Raw genomic sequence first — 22,757 nt, forward strand, 5'->3', positions numbered from 1 at the left:
CCCAAAATTGTGTCAGACTTATGCAAACATTAGTCGATATTTGACGTTAACAAAATATCAAATGAACGATTAAATTAAAACAATTTATAAACACGGTGCGAGCGTGTATCCAGAGCAAGGAAGATGAGCTGACTATGCTGCTGCTCCTCCATCAGAGTGGGCAAACACAGAGTGTCCCCCCCCCCCAACGTCATGTTGCCCCATGAGGGACCCTCTGATGTGAGCTTGTTAGCTTTTGGCTCAGGGCGCTTTGTAGACATAGTGGAATGATGGTCTTCTGCTTCTCATTAAGGGGAGATGCTGTTTGGGGTGGGGTGGGGGGGGCAGCCAGGAGGTTCTGGTTCTGGGGAATCTTCCACCTTTCATCTGACTGAGACTGACACCCCTTAGATCCCACTTCCAAGCAGGGAAACACACACATCTGTCATTCAGATGCTCTCAGCTTTCTATAATTATAAATGTCATCATTATTCTTGAATGATTTAACTCGGTTCATCTTATTGACCTATTGGCCGTAGGATCCAACAGTAGTATCCATCCTGTGACTTGAATACTCAAGGTTTCGCCTCCATGTTTAGCTTGTTAGTGAGCAGACCAAGTGCACAGCAACTGACAGAAGGTCCCTGGCTTTAAGGTGTTTTTCCCACTTCTCAGACGCTCAGAAGAATTACAGAAGCTCACTACTGACATTCTTCAGAGGTTTACAGCAGGAGTACTCGACAGGAGGACCGAAGCACAATTTAAAAGAAGCGTGAATTCTATCCACCCCCCCCCTCGCATGACAAATAACCTTGTCGGCATCCCTTCCCAGGCGGCTGTGGACCTTGGCTTTGTGCCACTGACAGAATTTGGACCTTGGGGAAAAGTGGTTGAGTATCGCCGGTTTAGAACCTCTAAGTTACTCTCCACCACCTTGCTTGCCAGCTGAGTAAAATGGATTGAGTTGTGGCTCACACATATCTCATTTAAATTTATTTATTTAGCAGGCTCTCTTACCCAGTGCGAATGTTTCATTCTTTGGATTTTTCTCAGCTTTTTGAATCAGAGCTATGGAGATACCCAGAGGTGTTTTGTGAACTGCAGGAGTCACATGTGTGTTCAGAAAATGATTAGGCGAGGGCACTCAGTTCACTGTAACTCTGTACTGGATGAGGTATGTGTCACGATCACGCCGGAGATAAGCGGCGATCGTGCGGGTAAGGAGCAGGCAGGCAAGCGGGATACGGGGAAAACGGGGTTTTATTAGGGGAAACCGGAGCAGGACGGGAAACAGACATTGACAACATCAATGACGGACACTGGACTCGGGTAAGACACGGACTGAAATACACAGGACTGAGCAAATGAACTAGATACAGCTGGGTACAATCGGGAGAAAACACGTGGGTAATCAGGGGGCGTGGCACACAGGAGGAGCGGACGAGCCGGGCATGACAGTATGGATTGCAGTCAGTTATCTGGATATATATATATATATATATATATATATATATATATATATATATATATATATATAAATAATTAGCATTATTATGTATTTTAGATGTTATATATCGAATATGTAATTACATGGGATATTCAGCACTTTATTATAAAATAGGCTTTGTGTTAATGATTTTGCCCAATTTTAGGCTAACGTAACGTTAGGCTAACGTAAGTGTCCTTAGCATGTTTAAGGTACAGTAGGCTAGGTTAGGCTACAATGTTTGTTAGGTTAGGTGGACTTTGTTAAAATATATTTTCACCTTATGATATTTTCCCTATACAATAGGTTTATCAGAATGTAATCCCACCGTAACTCAGGGAGCGTCTGACAACGGTAGTTGTCTGTGAAGTCTTAAGAGCATGGATTCCTTAGAAATGGACCTGATCTTGGGTAGCTGGCCTTCATCTGCTTCTCTTAAAAGAATATTTGGCTGTTGGCAGAAAGTAATGAATCAATTAACAGAAAATGTGATCTTGTAGGTCAACAGGGGGAAAATGTAGCTCCCTGGAGGAAGAGAGGCCCCAGCCAGACCTCTGACCCCTCGAATGTCCTGGGGGTGGAATGGGTCACCGAGGACATGTGTGTGGGGATACCCCCAGCCGCCTTGGCCCCAGGAACTGCTGCCTAAAAAATAAAACAAACCATTCAGTCTGCATGCTGGGGGCAGCAGCTCTCAGGAGTCACACACACACACACACACACACACACACACACACACACACACACACACACACACACACACACACACACACACACACACAAGCACATCCGATCACACACCCAGTCTGCCACTAATGTATCAGTTGATCCTCCACACAGGACTTGCTTTCCTAATGTTGTATAAGAATTGACCTCAGTAAGTCAGGATACCCTGTTGAATGCACTGGGTTTAGAGGATGGAATACTTAGAAGGGCACTGTTGAGTACACAGGGTATAAGGGTGGAGTACTCAATACAACGCTTGTAAATACGCTGGGTTTAAGGAACAGAGTATTACTCTCCAGGGCACTTCTGACTACACTGGGTGTAAAAGGTAAAATACTCTACAGGACTTCACTAAGTACACCAGGTGTAGAATATGGAGTGCTCTCCAGGCCACTGTTGAGTACCTCTGGTGTAAAGAATATAGTAAGAGACACATCTGAGTATTCTGGGTGGAGAAACATATGAGGAGAGGCCTGCATTTTGTGATACATTACAACTGATTGTACAAAAAGATTAAACCCACCTGGATTCAATTTCCATCTGCTTTGATGGTGAGGGGTGTCTCACGACTGTATATGTGTGTGACTTAATGAGCACATTGTGCCAGTGTCAGCAAGCGGAGCCCAGAGGCCTTGGTATAGCAGCAGATGTCAGTCATATTCAGTGGAAGGTTATTGAATTGAATTTGGTGATCAGTGATCATTGTTGACACACCACAGCACACAGTGCACAACGAAATGTGTTCTCTGCATTTAACCCATATGTGACAATGTGACATAGCAGGGGGCAGCTAATTCAGCACCCAGAGAGCAGTGCTTGGGGGCGGTACCTTGCTCAGGGTACCTCAGTGGTGCCTTGCTGGTTGGGGGATTCAAACCAGCAATCTTTCAATTACAAGTGCACATCCCTAACCATTAGGCCACCATAGGCCTCCACCCAAAAAAACCCTCTTTGCGTGCAATATAACTGGGAAAGAAATGGGAACTCCAGTATGGACCACATAGTGCAGAGCCTAACTCCTCCGTCTGCCCCTCCCCCAAAGACACCTCCAGTCCCCGTATACTATGTGATGTTCACACCTGAAGGCCAGACGTTAGGATGCTTGTATAATCACATCCCCTCCACAGGCGGAACTGAGCACCCAAATGTGTCTAATTGGCATCAGATTTCAAACGAGTCTGAACCTGCATACCTCCCTGCTCTGTTTACACTCGGTCCTCAGATTGTTTAAAAATGACGGAAACTATGACAACAACAAGCTGTGGACAATTAAAGCTGGGAGTTATTTTTAGGCTTACAAGCATCCTGGTATGCGCAGAACACACTCTTATCATGCTTTCTGCCGTCGTGTTTGTGATGTTTTTCCAGCAGGCTGTGTGAAATCGGGGGCTAGAGGCCCAAATCCATGTGGCATGAATCACTCCTCAGCCGTATTCCCACTGCAATCATTCTGTAGGATCTATTTCAAGCTCGGCTGAGTTCTAGAGTAAATTCTGTTCAGTCTTATTATTTAAATCTTTATATTAAACACATTGAGGATTCTGTGTATTCTATAGCACAGTAATGTTAGCAAATGTAGTATTAGTTTGTAAATATATCTTTGTGGGGACTCTCCATGTATTTATATGGGGAAAACTCTACTCCTAACATGACAACCTTAACCCCCTACCCAGACTTTAGGCATTTTTAGTTTTTTGATCGTATTCATAGATTTTTGTGTGGACTTGAAAAATGGTCCCCACAACATCAAAATAACTGGTATTTATTACATTGTTGGGGACATTTGGTCATAACATAATCCACACACGTGCACACACCCACCACCAGAGGCTAGATTTCAACCCTCAAACCACAAAGTCACCATTTCACCCCTGAAAGTAAGCAGCCTGCAGCAGTGTGCCGTAACGGCTGTTTTTGTATCGCTGTGCAAGTTTTATCAAATATGTCAAATATGTCACCGTCAAAGTCTGAGAGCTGCAGTAATTACCTCCCAGTTGACTGCACGCCTGCTGGCTGCACTCAGGTACACAGAGGAAAACCATTTTTTAAACATATACTGTACATAAAACGCGTAAATGACTCCTGGGCCTCAATTAAAATGTGAACTTCCTGTCTTAGCGGCAGAGTACAGCAGAGAGCAGCATGCCTACCCTAACCGAGAATGTGGCAGTAATTATAAGCAGAGCTTAATTGGAGACTATGGGCGTTACAGTGAAAGCAGTCTTTATGGGTATTGGGCCTTTCTCACTCCCTGGACTCACAGAGCAGAGATAAATTCATTAATCCTGCTTGACTAGCCCCCAGCATGGCCCCTCCCACAGCCAGCCAAGCAGTATCCAGGTGTGAAAGGCTGTATCAAAATGGAGCTGAACCCCAGCATTAATGAAAACACCGGCAATATGGCCACATCTAATCGCTGCCGCGTGGAAAAGGGAAACGGGTGTGTGTAAAGCGGAGGAGCGATGGCTTGATTATTTTCATTGTCGCCTTTCACATAGGGGTGAGTGTCCTTCCTAAGCCGCTCTATCCTCCCCCAGGTCCCTGCCGCTTTGCTGGATTTCCGAAACATACAGTTAATGAAACGCGGTCTTTAACAAACGGGAAGCACCTACAGGCACTCACCCTCGATGCTTCTGACAGCCTGGTGCAGATTATCAGCTTGTACCTTTTTCATTTTTATGCGTTTTGTTACAGTTATTGGCCCCCCAGCCTCTACCCCACCCCTGCAGCCGGAGCCGATCAGCCCTACGGTGTCTCCCGCTGTCATGACTAATTTGTGGCAAGAGAGATTTCATCTGCTGTTTTTGGCATAACACCAGGCCGTTCATTTCCCAGAATGCCTTTTGTCTGAGGTCTTGGTCTGACCATGTGTTTCTCCTCCCTGGACCTGTGAGGTCACACACCCAGGGACCCGTTCTTGGGCGCTAACGCTGTCCCATTATAGCCCTATTTCAAGTGGAGCCACAGCAGGATGCCAAATGGCTGCAAGCTGTCGCTGGCCACAGCCGCCCTTGGTGGGGTCAGAAACCCCCCCCACCAATGCACCCGCCTCAAGCGGATTCAGCCGGGCAACAAGCACAGTTCTAACAGCTAACTGATCTTAATTATACCAGCCATATATAAACCTTATAAACTGGTGAATGCCCCTCTCATAGCTGGCAGCCTGCTGGGGACCTGTGTGTATGTGTGTGTGTGTGTGTGTGTGTGTGGGGCGAGAAACATTTTCCATCACTGCCAAATTCGCTGCATGAATCATCAGTTAGTTTTTCTTGACTAAAGCTGGGGTTTATCATAGCTCAGGTTACATGTCATGTGCTGCTTTCATAAACATCCTACTTAATGTTTTTCTGTACTCATTTTTACTCGGTATTCATTGTTACTCAGTTTTACCTGGTAGACAGTAGTTCTACATGCTCTGTTTCACCCTGGATTCAGTTTCGCAGTGTATCTGTATTTACCGTGTGCTCTGTCTTCCCTTGTACTCAGCGTAAACTGTGGCTTCTGTTGTCTTTGTTATTAAGTATATGTGGTGGGACCCTACAGTCTCTCAGCATGAGACAGGAGGCACCTCTGATTTGTTTTGTTTAGACAGGATATTGGGGGTGGGGGGGTGGGGGGCTGTAGGAGGTGGGTCCGTCCCATCGGGACAGTGTTGGGGTCACCTCTGTGCCAACCTTCCATCATAAATCTGCAACCTCACAAGGGGGTCTGGCAGGCTGCCCAGAGAAGTAAGGATGAAGCGACGCGATAGTACAGTATGCTGACCAGCAGGTAAACAGAGGAGAGAACGACTGCGTGCATGACCGGTGTTTATAAGGGATTAGGAACACGACATCTCTATTTATTGGACATCTTACTTCACCATCCTGCAATATACAGATTTTTGAAAAACACAGTTGGGAGTACATGCCATTAAATATCAGTTTGCCACAAGTAATCACATTGATTAATTAAATGGGGAATACATTATTGGACACTTCAATCTTGGCATTGTTGCAATATGCATCAGTTTTTCAGTCAGATGGACATTAGTCTGCTTTAGTTTACTTGGTCTAATCCTCTGCACACTTCCAGTGACCTCAGGGTTATCACCACAGTAACCGGGGTCATAGCTCACTCATAGAGGATGCCCGGGCTCCTGGGTAATACCTGTGATACCCACACTGCATCCTGGTGATGAATCTGTAGCCATTATCTAGGCTAAGATGTGACCTTTGAGCTTGTATCTGCTCTGCTCTGAAACAGCATCTTTTAGAGACATCATCCAAACGAATGGCTCGAATTATTGGCCAGTTATTGCTTTTGTTGTGATGCTAACACAAATACATTACAGAGAATTGTACACTGTGCCAATTAACTTTATGGCAAGGTCCATGGAGTTCTTTATTAATTCAGGGGTCCACAGAACTCCCAAGACTCTTTGGACTCAGAAAAACAACTACAGTTCCATGTTATAAAATCCCACTCCAAATATTTTCCCTCTTACATCATATTAAGTTCCACAGTGGGGGTTGGTAGACTACTGCATCGATGTTAAGATAATAAGTACCAAATGATTTAAATGATCTTTTGTAGACTGTAATGAAAGTCACTTTTGAAATAATGTAAATCCATGCAAATACTGTACCTCCACATCCTACTCCATACCATTTCCCCCCAGAACATTTCTAATGTTAAAATTCCTTTATTTATGTGTGTGCGTGCAGAAATGTGAGAGTCCTCTAACGCTGGGCTGGACATCGACTCTTCTTTGTGCAGTGGAAACTGTTTGGGTTGACACTGAGGTCAGTTAGCTTCTGCTGACAGTTTTATGTGCAACACATGACTGTATATTTGTTTCGGGAGTTCAGATGTTAACTCTCCAGGTTTAGTGCGAAGCGGCCCTGTGCTCTATCTCCTCTTCTGCATTCACACCGGAGTAGATGTTTGACTCTATTCCGAAGCCCCTGTTTGGTTTCCTTCTCTAGCTCTTTGTTAGTTTCTGACAACTCCTGCGGTGTTTGACGAGGGATAGAAGAATGAAGGTGGTAAAGAAAGAAAGAAAGCTAGTGAAAAAAACAGATGTGTAGTTGTGGCTTGGAGCCTCACGCTCTTCACCAGGGCTCCTGCTAGTGATTAGGGTCCAAGCTGAGATCAGAGGAGCTCTTGCAGAAATGTGTTTCCAATATTCCACTTCCTGTGAGAGCAGGAAATAGCTGTCATTTCATCTGGGATCCGACACAGGGGCCTTTGTGCGTTTTAGTGTCTCACACACATACACATACTAATTCTCACACTCTCACACACATGCATACTCTTTGCATTAACTACGTATGTAAATGTATCATGTTGCCGTAGCAAAAAGACTGTACTTTTCCACGTTATCTGGATTATCGGGAATCCAGGATATTCAAGGAGAAGGTTGTTAATGTTAGTGTTGTGTTCTTCCCAGTTTAATGAGTGACCTAATTTTACATGTTAAAACATATGCAAACAAAGAGAGAGACACTTAATGGGTGGAGTTGTGGAAGCCACAGCAGCAGGCTTTGGATGTCCATGCTACCTTGTTGTAAACATCTAGCCATACAATCACCAGACATATTCTTATGGAAATTTGGCTGGTTGGTGTGGAATTGAACAAAGCGTCCTCAGCATAAGGCAGAGTCTTCTAGGAAGGAATAACAATGTTATCTTTACATCAAGCAGCTCCATTTCTCAACGCCTTGACAATTCTGCCTTTACCAAGACAAGACTTTTGCTTACATACATAACCTTCACTACCTTAACACAACAATGATTCTCTGCCAAGCACATGGTGGGGGGGGGGGGGGGGGGGTTAGTTCTTCAGGAAACCCTCCCACAGAGTGACATCATCAAGGAGGACCGTTCCAGTCAGCTCTTTGTTCTCTAATTCCTATTCATGCTACCTGTCCATCTGTTCAGGCAGGTTGTCCACATACGTCAGCAAGCACCAACACCCCAGCAAAGAAAAGCCGAAATGAGTAACTAAAAACCGGCTTCATACCCATATGGGGGGACATCAGTTACCATGTTCTGTGCCACAAAGAACAGATGGAAATGTCTTTGTGCTTGAAGTCCCAATGGAAGGTTATTGAACTTAAAATTAATGCCAATGTGCTTGATCCAAGAATATTTTAATAACATTCATACCTATTTATTTGCAGAAAAAGAAACATTTATATAATGACCGCAAAAATAAAAATGAAAAAATATACAAAAAATGTTTCTCAGAAATGTGCTCAGATCATCGATTTTATGAGCATTTAAAGAGGCCACAGGAACAACCTGGCTCAGCTTTCAGATCGTCACACTCCAAATCCCTTTAGCCAGCTGATTTTTCTTGCCATCATGGTCCTCATGTCCAAACCAATAGAATTTTCAGAGCATCCTGCTCCAAATCCCTTCAGCCAAATAAATTTTTCTGCCATCATAGTCCACATGACTTTAACTAAATTAAAGTTTTGCTTTTGCAATATTCGGCATACCTTTAATTTACAGTTATTAAGTGGCTTGGAGTTTGATTTCAGGCTATAAATGTACCATAAGATCATCATGATGCAGAGCAGTGAGCCCTACTAGTCTGTCTGTCCGTCCATCCATCCATTTTCTGAAACTGCTTGCCCTATTCAGGGTCACAGGCAGGGTTGGGGCCTGTCCCAGAGGCCACATGAGTAGGGCAGGGAACAACCCAGGATGGGGTGCCAACCCATCGCAGGCCCTACTAATAGGAAGTACAACGTTCAGAGAGGACCGGTACCAGTGTGAAATAATGGAAAGCAGAGCATCACCCCTCGCCATTAGTGCACTACCACACACAGTCCCACCAAAGGAGGGGGGGTCACCAAAGGTCAAAGAGTAGGCTAACTTTCACCGAAGGAGCTGGTCATCAGGACAAACCTGAGACAAAGTGACTCAGGTTACAAGCAGGCTGCGATATCTAGGTCCCTGACAAATGCAGCATGTTAACACCATACCCCATTCCCCCTGTGAAGTTCACCCCTCCACACGTGCTTCTCTCTGGCACAGTTTGGAACTTAATCATTTATCCAAAGCGTTTTGGTTGTGCCTGATCGCTGTATGCATCTCTCAACTTGTCTGAATTTGAGAGCTATTCCTTTATGTCCTCATTCAGGTTTCACCCCTCATTCAAGGAGGTTGATGATGAAAAGTTGGGCTCACACAGAGGTTACCAGTGCAAATCAAACAAAGTTAAAAGAAAAACACACGTCTTTGAACTTGGTCCAAATAAAGACTTAAAGACTAAACTGTACCCAAATGTCTCTAGCTTGTTTACCATCTGTCATTATTCAGCTTTCAGAACTTAAGGATAGCATGATGACAAATGTTTACTATCCTACTTTACCGAGCTGCGATTGCAATATAACTGTTTGTTTGTTAATAATATTCCGGCGTATGATACTCCTTCCTTGTTGATCTGCCATGTTATATGGATGGTTAACCAAAATAAAGGTCAAATTTAAAAGAAAAACATCCCTGCTTTGTCAGAAGGTTCACGTTGGGGTAACTTCCAAGAGGCTTTTCCGGAGCTTTGAAATTTAACAGATTTAGGTTTCACAAAATCCTTTAACACGAACCCACCACTCTCATTAATATCAACAGAGACGGAAGTCTTTACAGACATGCAATTAAGAAATTAAGATTACAATGAGGGCCTCTTGATTTTGCCAACCTTGTGTGCTGCAGATGTAATTATGCAAAGGTTAGCCTATGTGCGGGTTTTCTGAAGTTCTTTCTGGTAATGGTGTGAGACGTTGTGAATCAATCCCCTTTCATTTCATCTTGCATCCATCCTTCTTTGGGAACACCCAGACTACAGGGTTGGTATGAGCTGTTCTGATTAAACTGCTTATTGTTCTGTGTAGTAATGTAGGAGAAGGAGAGTTTTTTTTTGGGTGGGGCGGGGGGTGTCCCGCTCTCCTCCCCACTTCAGGCACTGTGTCTCATATGTTTAATGTGAAGTTCAGGCCTCGTTTCCTGTGTCTGATGGGTGCCAGACCCATTTTAGTGGGGACCTGTGCTGGCTGCAGTCCAAGAAGCTGTCTGCCTATGCGGGTCGGGGGATGGGTGTTTGGGGAGGTTGGACGCAGGGGTGGGGGGCTGGAAGGATATTACACTCCCCAGCTCGCTATGATCCATGCTGAAGATGGAGAGCTGCACTCCCACTGAAAAATATAGTGTGTCTCATTGCAGAAGAGAGGCCTTCCACACAATAAGGAAATATATGCAGGCAGCCCACTGGGCACAGCAGACACAGGAAGTCCCCCCCCCCCGCACCCCCAGCCAGTGTCTGCGGGACAGAGCAGGCTCTGGAGCTGCTGCTTCACTTGCCAGATCGGTCTAGATCAAGGCCTGGGTGACTGAGGACTTCAGCCCATTGGAAGAGGGCTGTTCAAACAGACCACAGCCCACCTGGAGGAGTAGCTGCAGGCCCGAGGCGGGGTGAGCTCCCCCCCCTTGACAAGCCTGGACACACTGACTGAAACTCTGATTCATTTATCTTGTGTGCGCGTGTCGGCATGCGGGAGCCACGCTCTGCACACAAACCCATATGCAAACACACACACTTATACGCACAAACATCCACCAGCAAGATCCTCAAGAGAATTTCTCTCTCTCACACACAGACAAACACACACAATTACTTCCTTTGGATCTGTTCCTCCTTCTCTAACCACCCCTGCATAATATCCTTTGCCAACACTTCTCAGTAATCAAACCTATTAATCTTCTGCCTCACATGCTCACCCCTTCCTCTGAAAGTGCAGCCCTGCCCTGTGGACAGGTAGAGTTTTGTAATTCTTTCAGTGATTCTATTGCACGTTACCGCAGGGCAGATTCATGTGCCTGCATAAACACAGAGTGCTTAGGTTTCTGGGGAGTTTTTAAGGACAAGAGGTGATGGACTGACATGAAGGGAATCCTGGAGTATAAGTCATCACTTCCATCCTGTCCTGTGTTCACCTTCGAGGAGCCACGTGTTTGGGCTACCATTAGGCAGGAAGACTTGTTCACGAAGCTGGAGAAAACGCACAGCGCATGCATGGAACTGTGCTGCGGGCATCCACAGGGTTGCCAGCTTTGGTTAGCTGACTGGTGTGAGGTTTTCAATTCGAGACAAGTCTGCACACACATGCACATGCATTACCATGTATGTAACAGTTTTATTACTTTGTAAATAGTCTGTTGGGTTTGCAAACTACCCGAATGCTTTTAACATAGTGAATTTCAGGTTTATAATGGAATAATATAGATAAGATATAAGATTTCCTGCCTGAGTCTGAAAGTATGAATGTCACGTCGGATGCATGAAAACTGGCAACCCTGCAGCTGACCTTCTGTGGCAGTTTGTTTAGTGATGAATGGATGAGTGAAAGTGTTCTGCTGTAACCAGTCTCACCAACATCAGGGATGTGGCTGCGAAAAGGGGGCTTGCAAAAATAATTTAAAATGTTACCTGCAATTTTTGTTATTTATAATGTAATGCCGAGCCAGATCAACCTATTCAGGGCTCATAGCCAGAAATACAATTTTGGGGGGGGGGGGGGGGGGGCTTGGGATTCACAGACTGGAAGGGTCACCCGCTCAGGTTCCCCTTTGCCGTGGGGGGGTTTGGTTATGAGTTCCTTTACTTATGCTCCTTGCTCAGTACACAGTGGGGGTTTTAAATGCACCCAAGGGCTAGACTACACGCCCTCCCCCAACCCTCACACACTGGGGTGGGCCGCATAGAGAGAGGGCAATCCCCCACCCAGAACCTGTCCAAACATAATGTAGAGTACATAATAACATTACCCTGGGCCTGTAAGGATCTTCTCTAAACACACCCGATGGTCTAATCTGGAAGCTTCGCTTTAGGTGTTGGCGAAAAGAACGTTCTCAAATCTGTAGCTGAAAACTGAAGGATACAGAAGGTAGAGGAACACAGTCAGGGGATAGTTTTGGAGGTGTGGAGAGCAGCCATGCCATTCATTCAAAAATGTCGCCCCTTCCTGCTGTCATCCGTCACATGACTAATAGGTCCCAACGTGAAGGCAAGGAGCCAGAGGGAGGGGAGAGGCAGGAGAGTTCTGTTCTCTCCCACCTTGCTTCCGGCACCTATTAGTTACCATTAGTGGTTTCTCAGTCAGATGGTGACGTTGTCTTCCTCGCCTCCTTCGTGAGCAGACAGCATGTCTCCGCGCTCCTGCTGAAAGAAGCATTCCACCTTGAAGTGTGGTGCTCTGCCTCTGATTAACCCCTTAAGTATGACCTTTAACCCCTTCGTGGGGGACCTTCTTTCAGCACCGCCCCTTTAAGAAGGAAGCTCATCACTTAGGTCAGATTACATTTAGGTACAGGAAGCTGAGGAAAGAATCCGCACTTCCAGGACATTTAACTCAGCAGCTGGCTGTCTGCAGAACCACATAAAACAGATACATCCAGAAGACCAGCAGGTATATGTGGGCTTGACGTTTGAACAGCAGTGTCGGAGAGTCCCCTACAAATACATTTGAATATTATTCGGAGAGAAATCACTCACTTTATGAGATTTTGTGCTTTGGTTCGTTTTTCTTTCATATTGTATTTTTTATTTTTATTTGCAATAACAGGGAGATGCTGATTCATTAATTGACTTTTCATTTCAATGTGGATCTTTTACTTTCCTCTTTTTTAGTATCCATTGCATTTGAAACTTCTTTCATATTCTTAAGAAAAAGTGAGACAAATGAAAATCAAAGTTTTGGAAAATAATTTTATTACTGTTTAAAACTTAAAAGTGACGTCGGTATCATTTTTACTAATGATTCTGTGTGAATACTAGTAATTATCGTTTTTCCTTGCGGGACCCTCCAAATAACCTTTAAGGTTGAGGTCTAGACAGTGAGACATTATTAAGGGTCTTAGAACTTCTGAATTATCACTGTCACTTCTGCACTCTGACAATAGAGCGACAGAGCAGCCGCATCAGGAGTGTGTGTCACCTAATTTGTCTTCTGGTGGGGGAACAAAGAAGGTCCTTAGTGCAGGATGAGTGGAGTCAAAGTGGAGGACTGCAGGCTTACATTTTGGTGAGGGCAAGTTTCAGTGTATTATGAACAATGACACAAAGAGAAACATGGAGAATGCCAGGAGAATACACGCACACAACACACACACACACACACGCACACACACGTCGGGTTTTGCATTTTTAGTTTTTTCATAGCAGTCACTGATTTTTATAAAATAGGGTTTTCTGGTCCCCATAAGGGAAAAAAACGGATATTTGTCACGTACATATACATACATCCAGGATAGGTATACTTGCTTGCGCATGCACACACACAAACACGCACACACGGACACGCACACACACAAACACGCACACACGGACACGCACACACACAAACACAGACACACGGACACGCACACACACAAACACAGACACACGGACACGCACACACACAAACACAGACACACGGACACGCACACACACAAACACGCACACACGGACACGCACACACACAAACACAGACACACGGACACGCACACACACAAACACACGGACACGCACACACACAAACACAGACACACGGACACGCACACACACAAACACGCACACACAGACACACACACATACATACACACACACATACATACACACACAAACATTCTTATATGTGTTTATTTATTTGTATTCATATCCTTGTGGGGACTCTTCATTCATTTCTAAGCGACAAACTCTAAATGACAACTTAACCCCCCCCCCCCCCCCACACACACACACACACACTACGGCAATGATGTAAACTTAAAAATTCCAAACAATGATATAATATTATAAAACATATTTCTGTCCAAATGTCCTGTACAATCCCAAGGAAAGTACAGAATCTCTTAACAGCCTCATCTCAGGTCCTCAGTGGATTACAACCTTCCAGAAAAAGAGGCTTTGTTTTGGCTTGTATCTTCCCGAATGTACTGTCCGTCATCATCATGCATGTGACATTAACGGTCCATTAGCCTTCATCATGTGAATACTGAATAAAGGCAATACTGCAGCTTATGACACTTTCTGGAAAAAAAATATAAAATGAATCACTCTGATAAAAGTTAAATCTTAATGAAATGTAAGGAATCTTGCTAATTTTATTGGAGCATTTAAGATAATATTTTATATTGATATAATTCCAAAAGGCCAAATTTTTGCTTAATTTGAATCCAGTCTTAAAAATATACCTCTAGTGTGTGAGCAGGATAACAGAACAGGTCACAGTGCCACCTGGAGGCCATTAGTCATACGTCCTATAGAGAAATAATGAAACCTTCATTGGTTCCAAAACAGGATTTCATTAGTCTCCAGACTCATGTAAAGACATGGCTAAATGATTCCTGGGTTCACAGAAGTCAGCACCTAGATTAAGATGAGACAATCGAAGATGCATCAACTATTTTAAGTGTTTGTAAGATTTGTATTCTGACCCTGGATGCCCTCAACCCTATGCGCTAAAATACTATGAATACTGTGGACAGTATCCAAGCTCTCCTAGTCATTCCACAGTCTCTACCACACCCTGACGTTTGGACCTTCTGATGGCGTCTGAAGCCTCCAAAAACCTAGCAGAGAGTGGAAATGTTCAACGGAACGAGGTCATGGGACATTTGCCCTTGTCAGGGTCATCCTGGTGCTTATATGCTTTCGGTTCTGAAGTGCCTGCCCACTCAGGCTTGTGCATAAACATTACATCTCTGCTCTGAACAGTGATGGGAGAACCAGAAGAAAATGAAGCAGACATGAATAAACTGAAAGCAAAGGTAGTTTGCGGGTCAGCTGGCATGTAAAGCCTTGGAAGCCAACAGCAACCTGTGCTAATTCCCTCAGTGTCAGCAAGCAGCCCTAAAGGAGTGACTGCACTGCCCAGCAAGAGTGAGGCACCAACTGCGTGATAATGATGCTGGAAGTGTTGTAACTCTGCGGGACTGTAGCATGTCTGTCTGCGCATGAAGGAAGTTGGGTGCCTCACAAGTTCCTGCAGAGACATGGGATGGGGAAGTGGATGGGGTGTGTGAAGGATCCCCTCCCAAACTTTTCACAGCTTCTTCGACTTTGCGTGTGACGATGTGTGATGTGTGAACAGTACATGCACCTCTGAGACGAGCTGGTGACAGCCTTAGCAGCGGAGACAAGCACCCTGCTGGATTTCAGCTGAGAACTGATTTAGAGAATCTGCAGGTGGCTTCACTCTGCCTCCCAGTGGCAGTCTTCCTATGACGTCATAGAGCTAAACAACTGACCAGACACCAGACAGATTAAAAACTCTAAGGTGGGCGTTCCAAGGACAAGAATCTTCTTCCCCAAAAGGAAAATAACAAAACTCACAAACATTCTACATCTCCAGTGCAATGGAACTTTAAAAGTCATCCTGGACTACATGGGAATCTTCGAGAAGGTTTGGAAACTGTTTCCAACTGTTTGTTGTTTTGTGTGGAACCGGCCTGGCTTAGGTGATAAGATAGGGAAATAGTCTTAAAAGCATTTCTTAGAATCGGACTTACTTCTGACACTGATAATTGTTGTTTCATAAAATGCTGAAATGTCCAGCCAGCTTAATTGTTTAGCTTGAATGGTATGCCAAAGCTCTGTGACCAGCTGGAGTGGAGTACACACTCAACACAGACTGGATTTGGTATCACCCACCAGAAGTGGCATTCACACATAAAGCATCAAAGAAGAGATGTTCTAAGGGCACAGAAGCAAATCCAGCTGCTCTCCTCAGTGACCTTCGCGCAAAGGGCCGACCCTGCCCACAGCCTTACATTTCAGCAAGGCGGGGGGCATCTCCATCTCATGAACAACAGCTGTGTGCCATTTCCTGCTGGCTCTGACAGGACCAACCCAAGCAAACACCCCCTGCCTGGGAAACATCAGAGCGTGTACTGTATGACTGTGTAAGAGTGGGGGCAGGGCCTGGCTGAAGTTCCACCCTGCAGACAAACACTAGAAGCTCGTTCTCAGATATGCTGATGGAGCTGTGCAGACGGTCCACTTGCAATCATCATTCCTGAGCTGACACAAAAAAATCTTCATTAATATTTTAACAAATATTAAATAACAAATGTCCTGCGTATGTGCACACTGAGGCACGCTTGCGACAGAGGAGAACAGAACGTTTGTATAACCAAGACTGGGAGAGCACATGGCTGAATGTGACTGGTGTGTGTGTGGGCAGGGAACATGGTCCATCCAAAGATTGAAACTTTTACAAGTTTAAAGTCATTTGGAACTGAAGTTCAGGTTGGTGAATATATACTATCTGGTTCCCACATGCATCCAGAGTAAAATTGTAACAAAACAAAGGAACACAACTTGACCTGTGTTAACCTGAGTTCCCAAACCATATCTGCACCTAGTCTGAAAAAGCTACATTTTATGGCTCTGTGTTTCTGGATGGAACCAAGGTGGTCCGAATTAAAGAATGACGACGAGTAACGGGAATGAAAAGGAAGGTAACAGACTCATAAAAGCACCATAGCAGCTATTCTCCAAATACTACACACATGGTCAACAGGCATGAGCACAAGACTCGGACACTGGATGTTTGTGTACCATCAAGATACAGCAACCAGCTGAAGCATGCATACATCCAAGCAGGCGGGAAACACTCCCATCTCATCCTAATTGTGTTCGACCTGTACTTGGTGATGCTTCACCCATCCGCTTTCACATAAGACAATATTAAAATAATTAAGATTAGCAGAGCTTCAGCAATGGATGACTCGGGATCTTCAAGAAGCCATGCTTGAAACAAGAGCGGCAATTCAGCATCACTGAGAACCTCAATATGCGCCACTCACAGGACAAAGTGATTTTCAAGCAAGAGAACAACAACTGGAAGTGCAAGTTACAGATGGATGAGAAATTCACTAGGAAGCAGGACATAAAAGTTTACAATCAGTGACATACCTGAAACACTACAGAGGTACCAGAGAAAGCCTGGAATAAACCAGAAATCCAAGGGCTCAGATAAAGTTATGCTCTTCGTAGCTTAACACCTTTTATTCAAATGCTTGAAGGAATCCAAGCTTAGAGCACACTGCGATTGTCTGCAGCTTCCTAGAGAATGTCAACGGAAACTTGTGTCACTGCAGTCTTACACAATATCTCAGTCTGAAAGACTCCATGAATTGCTGTATTGATTCGATTCACAAGGCAGCCTGCCAACTTTCTGCTATTGCTGCTTTTAAAAACATTATCCACACACATATTAAAATTAGCAATGTCTGAGAATAGTGGAGTCAGCATTGACTGAATTGCTCTGATGGATGTTGGCATGCCGACTAGTTAATGTCAACAGGAAATACCATCTGATTTCTACTGCTGTATGTCACCATTAATGTTAAACAGTATACCAATGGAGCATATGCCACCTTATCGCTCATCTATGCAAAAGGCTCCCTCTGCAGGAAGCTTTGCTCAAGTACAATAATTAGGAACAGACACTGAACTGTCACACTCTTGCACACATTCTGAATCACTCACATCACTTACATAATTTAATACGCACAGTGGACAAAATAACCTTTTAATAATATTTCACTTTTATATAGCGATGAATAAAGAGCAAATACACAAACAAGTGATGCTCAAAACATAAAAACAATACCCAGATATACACTAAAAATACACTAAGAATAGCGCATGGATGCATATACATGCACAGCTGTGCATACAAAATACATCTATGGGGATCAACCACCATTTCTGAGTTTTTTCCTTCTGACCCCACCCCTAGACTGTGATTGGTCAGTAAAGACAGCCTTAAAGGGGAGAGAAAGGCAATGGAGATTCATGTACAAAACTGACCAAATACAGAAAGCAGGCTGGATTGGCTCAGGGACAAAGAAAGACAGAAATCATGCAGAAGAGCCCCCATCACTCCAGGAAGCAGTCCAAGGTGGGCAGCTTGACGTTCACTGGCCTGGACACCTTCTTCCTTTTGCCTTTCATTGCTAGTGGACGGATCTCCGACAGGGGTGACTGGGATGGGAACAGGAAGGTCACATCAAGAAGGAGCCCCATGGTGGAGGGGATAATATTTATATAAACAACCCACCAACACAAGGCTTTCAAAGAGGAGAAACTCAATTTCGCATTGGTGTTTACGTATAGCATTCCAGGAATGAGTGCGTTTTGGAATGCCTCTCTGAGACACACCACTAAAATACTGCATTACAAATATCATACCGGCTGGATGAATTTTGTCCGACCTCCAAGCCCATCATAGCCCGTTCTCACCTACAAGAAGCAAACAAGAAAGGGAAAATGAGGACCTCCGGCACCTATTTATGGAATCACAGAAGCAAAACTCAAAAACTCACAGCCCCAACTCTACTCCTCTGGGGATCCAACATGCTGCCGAAGGTCTTCTTCCTGAAGAGCAAGGAGTTCCGCAAGAATGGCTCCAGGAAGGCGTCTTTATCTTGGACCTGCAAACACGACAGCCCAGAAGACAATCAGATTTCTCAGGATCGTTTCTCAGGATCTCAAGGCCTAAACAGAATTGTGAAACAATAATACCTTGCTTCCTGAAGATGCATTTTCTGCACACCCCGATGGCCTCGCACTGTAAAACAATCAGGATTTAGTCATGCACACCAGAACACGCCCATGTCTCCACTACACACCCTTTCTATTAAGATATTTACTCAGTTGGCTCCAGGCGCATCTTCTTGGTTGGACCAATCGCAGGCTTCTTTTGTGCCAGGTTGGGGGTGTGGACAATATCAAAGGACATATTGAGGTCAATATCTTCACTGTCCATTGGCTGATGGAGATGAGGCTGTTTCAGTTCTAGTGGAGCAGGGCTGCCAAGGTTGGACATGCACACAGTCATGAGATGAACTTGTTTTTGACATCTGTGCGCATAACCTCTGGAACTACCAACCACAAACACACTTTACTTTTCCAACACCACTTCTACACTTAAAGCGACACAATGGATCGGTAAGTAGCATTGTTGGCTCACAACTTCCGGTTATAGGCATGCAACACATTTGAATCCTGTGGTTGAGAGGGTAAGATTTCTTTATTTGTATGTCACTTTGGACGAAAGCTTCTGTTAAAAACATAAATCCCATTTTCCCCATGCGTGTGCATTGCATGTATTTTTTGAATTCCCCCCAAATTCCCTCTCAAAACATGCAGTAACTGACATCTCTAAACTGATTTCTAACCCAGGGTGTGCCTGTGATTGGCTCCGTCCCCTCATAACCATAAGAAATATGGACTGATGGATGGATGTAGGGATTTCTACACTTCACAAAGGTTGATGACCATGGATAGATGTTTTTAAAGTCAGGTTTAAAATTGGGGGATACCTCTCCAAAACCAGTCTACTGAGGACTTCGTTGGTACGAGTTGGAGTGCTAAGTGTCTTCTGCAAGATCTCAACCTTCTTCTTCAGACTCTGAGAGGAATTGACATACAACATGTTAGAGAAAGCATCTCTAACCTCAGGTATGTTTTCAAGAGGCATGGAGAGACCATTATTAACACACGATTGACAGAACACCATATTGGCTGTAGAATAGATGGATTCAAACACTACCCTCTTCATTTACTTACTGTGATCTCTTGGTCTGAATTGTTCAAGTCCTGCTGAATTGCTTTAATTTCCTCTTTCGACCTGTTCATCTCCAATGTGGTTTTCTGCAACTGGGAAAGCAACAGAGAAAGAAGTAAATCCATCTGAACCAACTCCCCAGCTGGAGAAGTCTCTCCACTTTCCTGGGGCAATTCAGCATCTCCCTATCTTACAAGGTTACAGACTGTCTACACATCTGGTGAGAAACAGCCTCTCTCTCTCTCAGACTCTGAACAAGTGACGATCCAGCTTTGTTTATTAAAGTAACCAGCTTGGTTATATGTTACCCAGATGGGTGGCTGTGGATTCTGGATTTCCCCAGCTACAACATCCCATATTGAGCGAGAGAAATTGTACAGATTCTGATGTCCATTGGTCCACTAACATCAGCTGTGCTCACATAGATGGTCTTTCATGAAAAAACTTTACAGAAAAGTCTGGAGAAAAGTCAAGTTCACCTTGTTATCTGTGGCAAAAAGTTCCTTCTTCAGCTTTTCACACATCTCATTGGAGGATTTGTGGCTGGCCTTAAGATTCTCATACTCCCTGAAAATACGGAAAGGACTTATTCAGAACTACACGTGCCCAGACCAGAAACAATGGAGAGGTGAAGCACAGGGTTAGGAACCTAACCCCCATGTTACAGGCTCCAACATTGACAAACAATACTGATTCTTACTTTTTCAGGGAGATGCAGTAAATGGAGAGCTGCTCTACAGCAGAGTGGCCAACCCCCATGTCCATGATCATGGCTTCCACTTCAGCCTGCTGCCCCTGTAGAACCAGGTCCAGGCTAGAGTTGGAGAAACAGAAACACCCATGTAGACGTGTACGGTCCAGCACCAACTAGTATATTATACGCAACCTCATACAAAGAATTAGGCATAAAACGTGTGATTTCACATGGAAAATAGTAATAAAAAGGTATGTCTTTAGACCCGATTCTAGAGCATATGTTATAAAATATATGGTTTAAGTGAATAAATTCAAAGAATTTTACAAGGAGAAATGTACAAAAAAGGTAGAGTTTCTACTTCCGGTGATGTTTAAATTGTTGACATTTCTCTCTCTTTGACTCAGCAGCAGAATCTGTACCTTTCAAAGGTCTTCAGTTTGGTCCTCAGACGCAGAGTCTCCTCCTTAGCAGACCATATCTCACTTTGCTGGTTCTCCAGATACTTCATCTGTTTCTGAGAGACCAATAACCCAGTCAGCGTCAAGGCCTGATGTTTATGAAATGAGGTGTGTTTGTGGACTCGTACCCGGAGGGCGGAGCACAGCTTGTCCTTCTCATCAACCACCTTCTTCACAGACTCCAGATCAAGCTTCTGCTTCTCCACAGTCTGCCTCAGAGCCTCCACCATCTTCTGCTTGTCCCTTGTGTCTCTCTCTAACATACAGAATCCCAACATGCCACTGCATCCTCCCCAATGAGGGCCAGAAATCAGGATATGGGCCACATGACTCAGTCTTTGGTCATTTTCTTACCTTTAGACGTCAAAACGGCTTTCACTCTATCAAGCTCATTCTAAAACAGAGAACAATATTTTTTTAATATTTTGTATTCTGTATTATTAGGCATGTAATGTACATGCTGACAACAGCAAAGTACCAGCAGTCTTTCAGGATCCACAGTGCAGCTTTCCTCCTCTTCACCCACATCAAAGAACAGCTTGCTTATGATGTGTCTGGTGCTGACCTGTGACGAAAGCATCAATCAGCAGAGCAAATCAGTCCCACACTGTGACGTAAAGGTATTCTCTACTGCAGCGGCTCACAGTTCTGTTCCGGGAGGACCTGTGCCAGAATGTTCTCATTCCAACCTTCACCTTCAGTTTTAAGGCAGCTTAATCGGACTCAGATGGTCCTTAATAGGTTAATAATGAATGTGGCAGGTTGAAAGCAGTATGGTTTAGAATGAAAACATTCTGGAAGGGGGCCTTCCAGGAAAAGGATTGAGAACCACTGCTCTATTGGACCACGGCTGTCATGTTAGGAAGTCGGTGTCACATACCTGCTTGCGACATTGTGGGCAGGTCCTGTTGGGAGCTGTCTGGAACCACTGGAGAAGACTAACAGAGAGATAATAATCTAAGAGACTGTGGTGCTTAATACAGCGCATCACTCTGCGTTCGAAAATAATGTCTATTTCAATATGATTTTGCACAAATCCTGTTCTGTGAGTTTTCAGCTTTATGAAACTTCCGTGGGGAATATAAATTATATGTAAAGTTTCCACATTTATGCCTTTTCATTCACCGGCACTGCAATAAGTACAATCAGCATTGTCAGGGTAAATAAAACCGTTAAGCATCTAAAACTTTCCTTTGCGACTACCAAGTGGGTAAGATAATTGTCATTGTGACGCACGATTTGTATAGATTAGTTGCTTATAGAAGCATAGAAACACATGATAATTGTTAGTAAGGTGCGATTTCCACAACTCACCATTCATAATGGAAGGTATGGCCACAGTGAATAGCAGCCACATCTCTAGAATTATCGAAAAAATCCGAACATATTGTACAATATGCTCGAATTGGCATTTTCCACAACCAACTGTGGAAAAAAATCAATAGCAGCGTCAAGACAGCGCAATGGCACTATCTCCCCATCCTACGGGCGACCAGAGAAACAGTCAATAAATAACAAAAATAATAATAATGAATTCTCCCTACTTTGTTTCTGGGATAAGAAACTAAGCTAACGGATAGCTTAAGTTAAATGGGTCTCATCGTTACCTTTCTTATAAGCCAAAATACACAGGAGGTTTAAACTTACAAGCTCGATCTTTCAGCTCAAGCCCTTGTGATGAAAGAACTATTTCATACTTGCATTTATTTTTACATATATTTGCGAAAAGCCACACAGATTGTTCGTATTGACCGAATAACACTCTCAATATGCCGCGCTGGGTTCAAACGTTGACTTAGCACCTCCCA

General features: G+C 44.2%; 1 protein-coding gene across 1 annotated transcript; it reads right to left on the reverse strand.

Annotated features, from left to right (window-relative positions):
• Positions 1-17,740: 17,740 nt before the first annotated feature.
• Positions 17,741-22,757, reverse strand: LOC125747368 (TRAF-interacting protein). The gene is made up of 16 exons (XM_049022563.1): positions 22,597-22,757; positions 22,264-22,374; positions 21,830-21,887; positions 21,428-21,514; positions 21,304-21,343; positions 21,078-21,205; positions 20,911-21,005; positions 20,495-20,608; positions 20,274-20,361; positions 19,797-19,886; positions 19,550-19,638; positions 18,878-19,036; positions 18,750-18,795; positions 18,551-18,658; positions 18,417-18,467; positions 17,741-18,209 (listed from the first exon to the last, which is right to left on the reverse strand). Exons 2-16 carry the CDS (start codon positions 22,359-22,361, stop codon positions 18,105-18,107), a joined length of 1,356 nt encoding a protein of 451 aa, XP_048878520.1. The 5' UTR covers positions 22,362-22,374; positions 22,597-22,757; the 3' UTR covers positions 17,741-18,104.

Source organism: Brienomyrus brachyistius, chromosome 8 (genome assembly GCF_023856365.1).
Source record: "Brienomyrus brachyistius isolate T26 chromosome 8, BBRACH_0.4, whole genome shotgun sequence".
NCBI classification, from domain to species: Eukaryota; Metazoa; Chordata; class Actinopteri; order Osteoglossiformes; family Mormyridae; genus Brienomyrus; species Brienomyrus brachyistius.

Coding starts and splice junctions, on each gene's coding strand:
- LOC125747368 (XM_049022563.1), bottom strand. CDS start 22,361: ATGCCAATTCGAGCATATTGTACAATATGTTCGGATTTTTTCGATAAT. Junction 21,006..21,077: donor AGCTGTGCTCCGCCCTCCGG/GTACGAGTCCAC, acceptor TTGGTCTCTCAG/AAACAGATGAAGTATCTGGA. Junction 18,796..18,877: donor ATGCGCCTGGAGCCAACTGA/GTAAATATCTTA, acceptor ATTGTTTTACAG/TGCGAGGCCATCGGGGTGTG.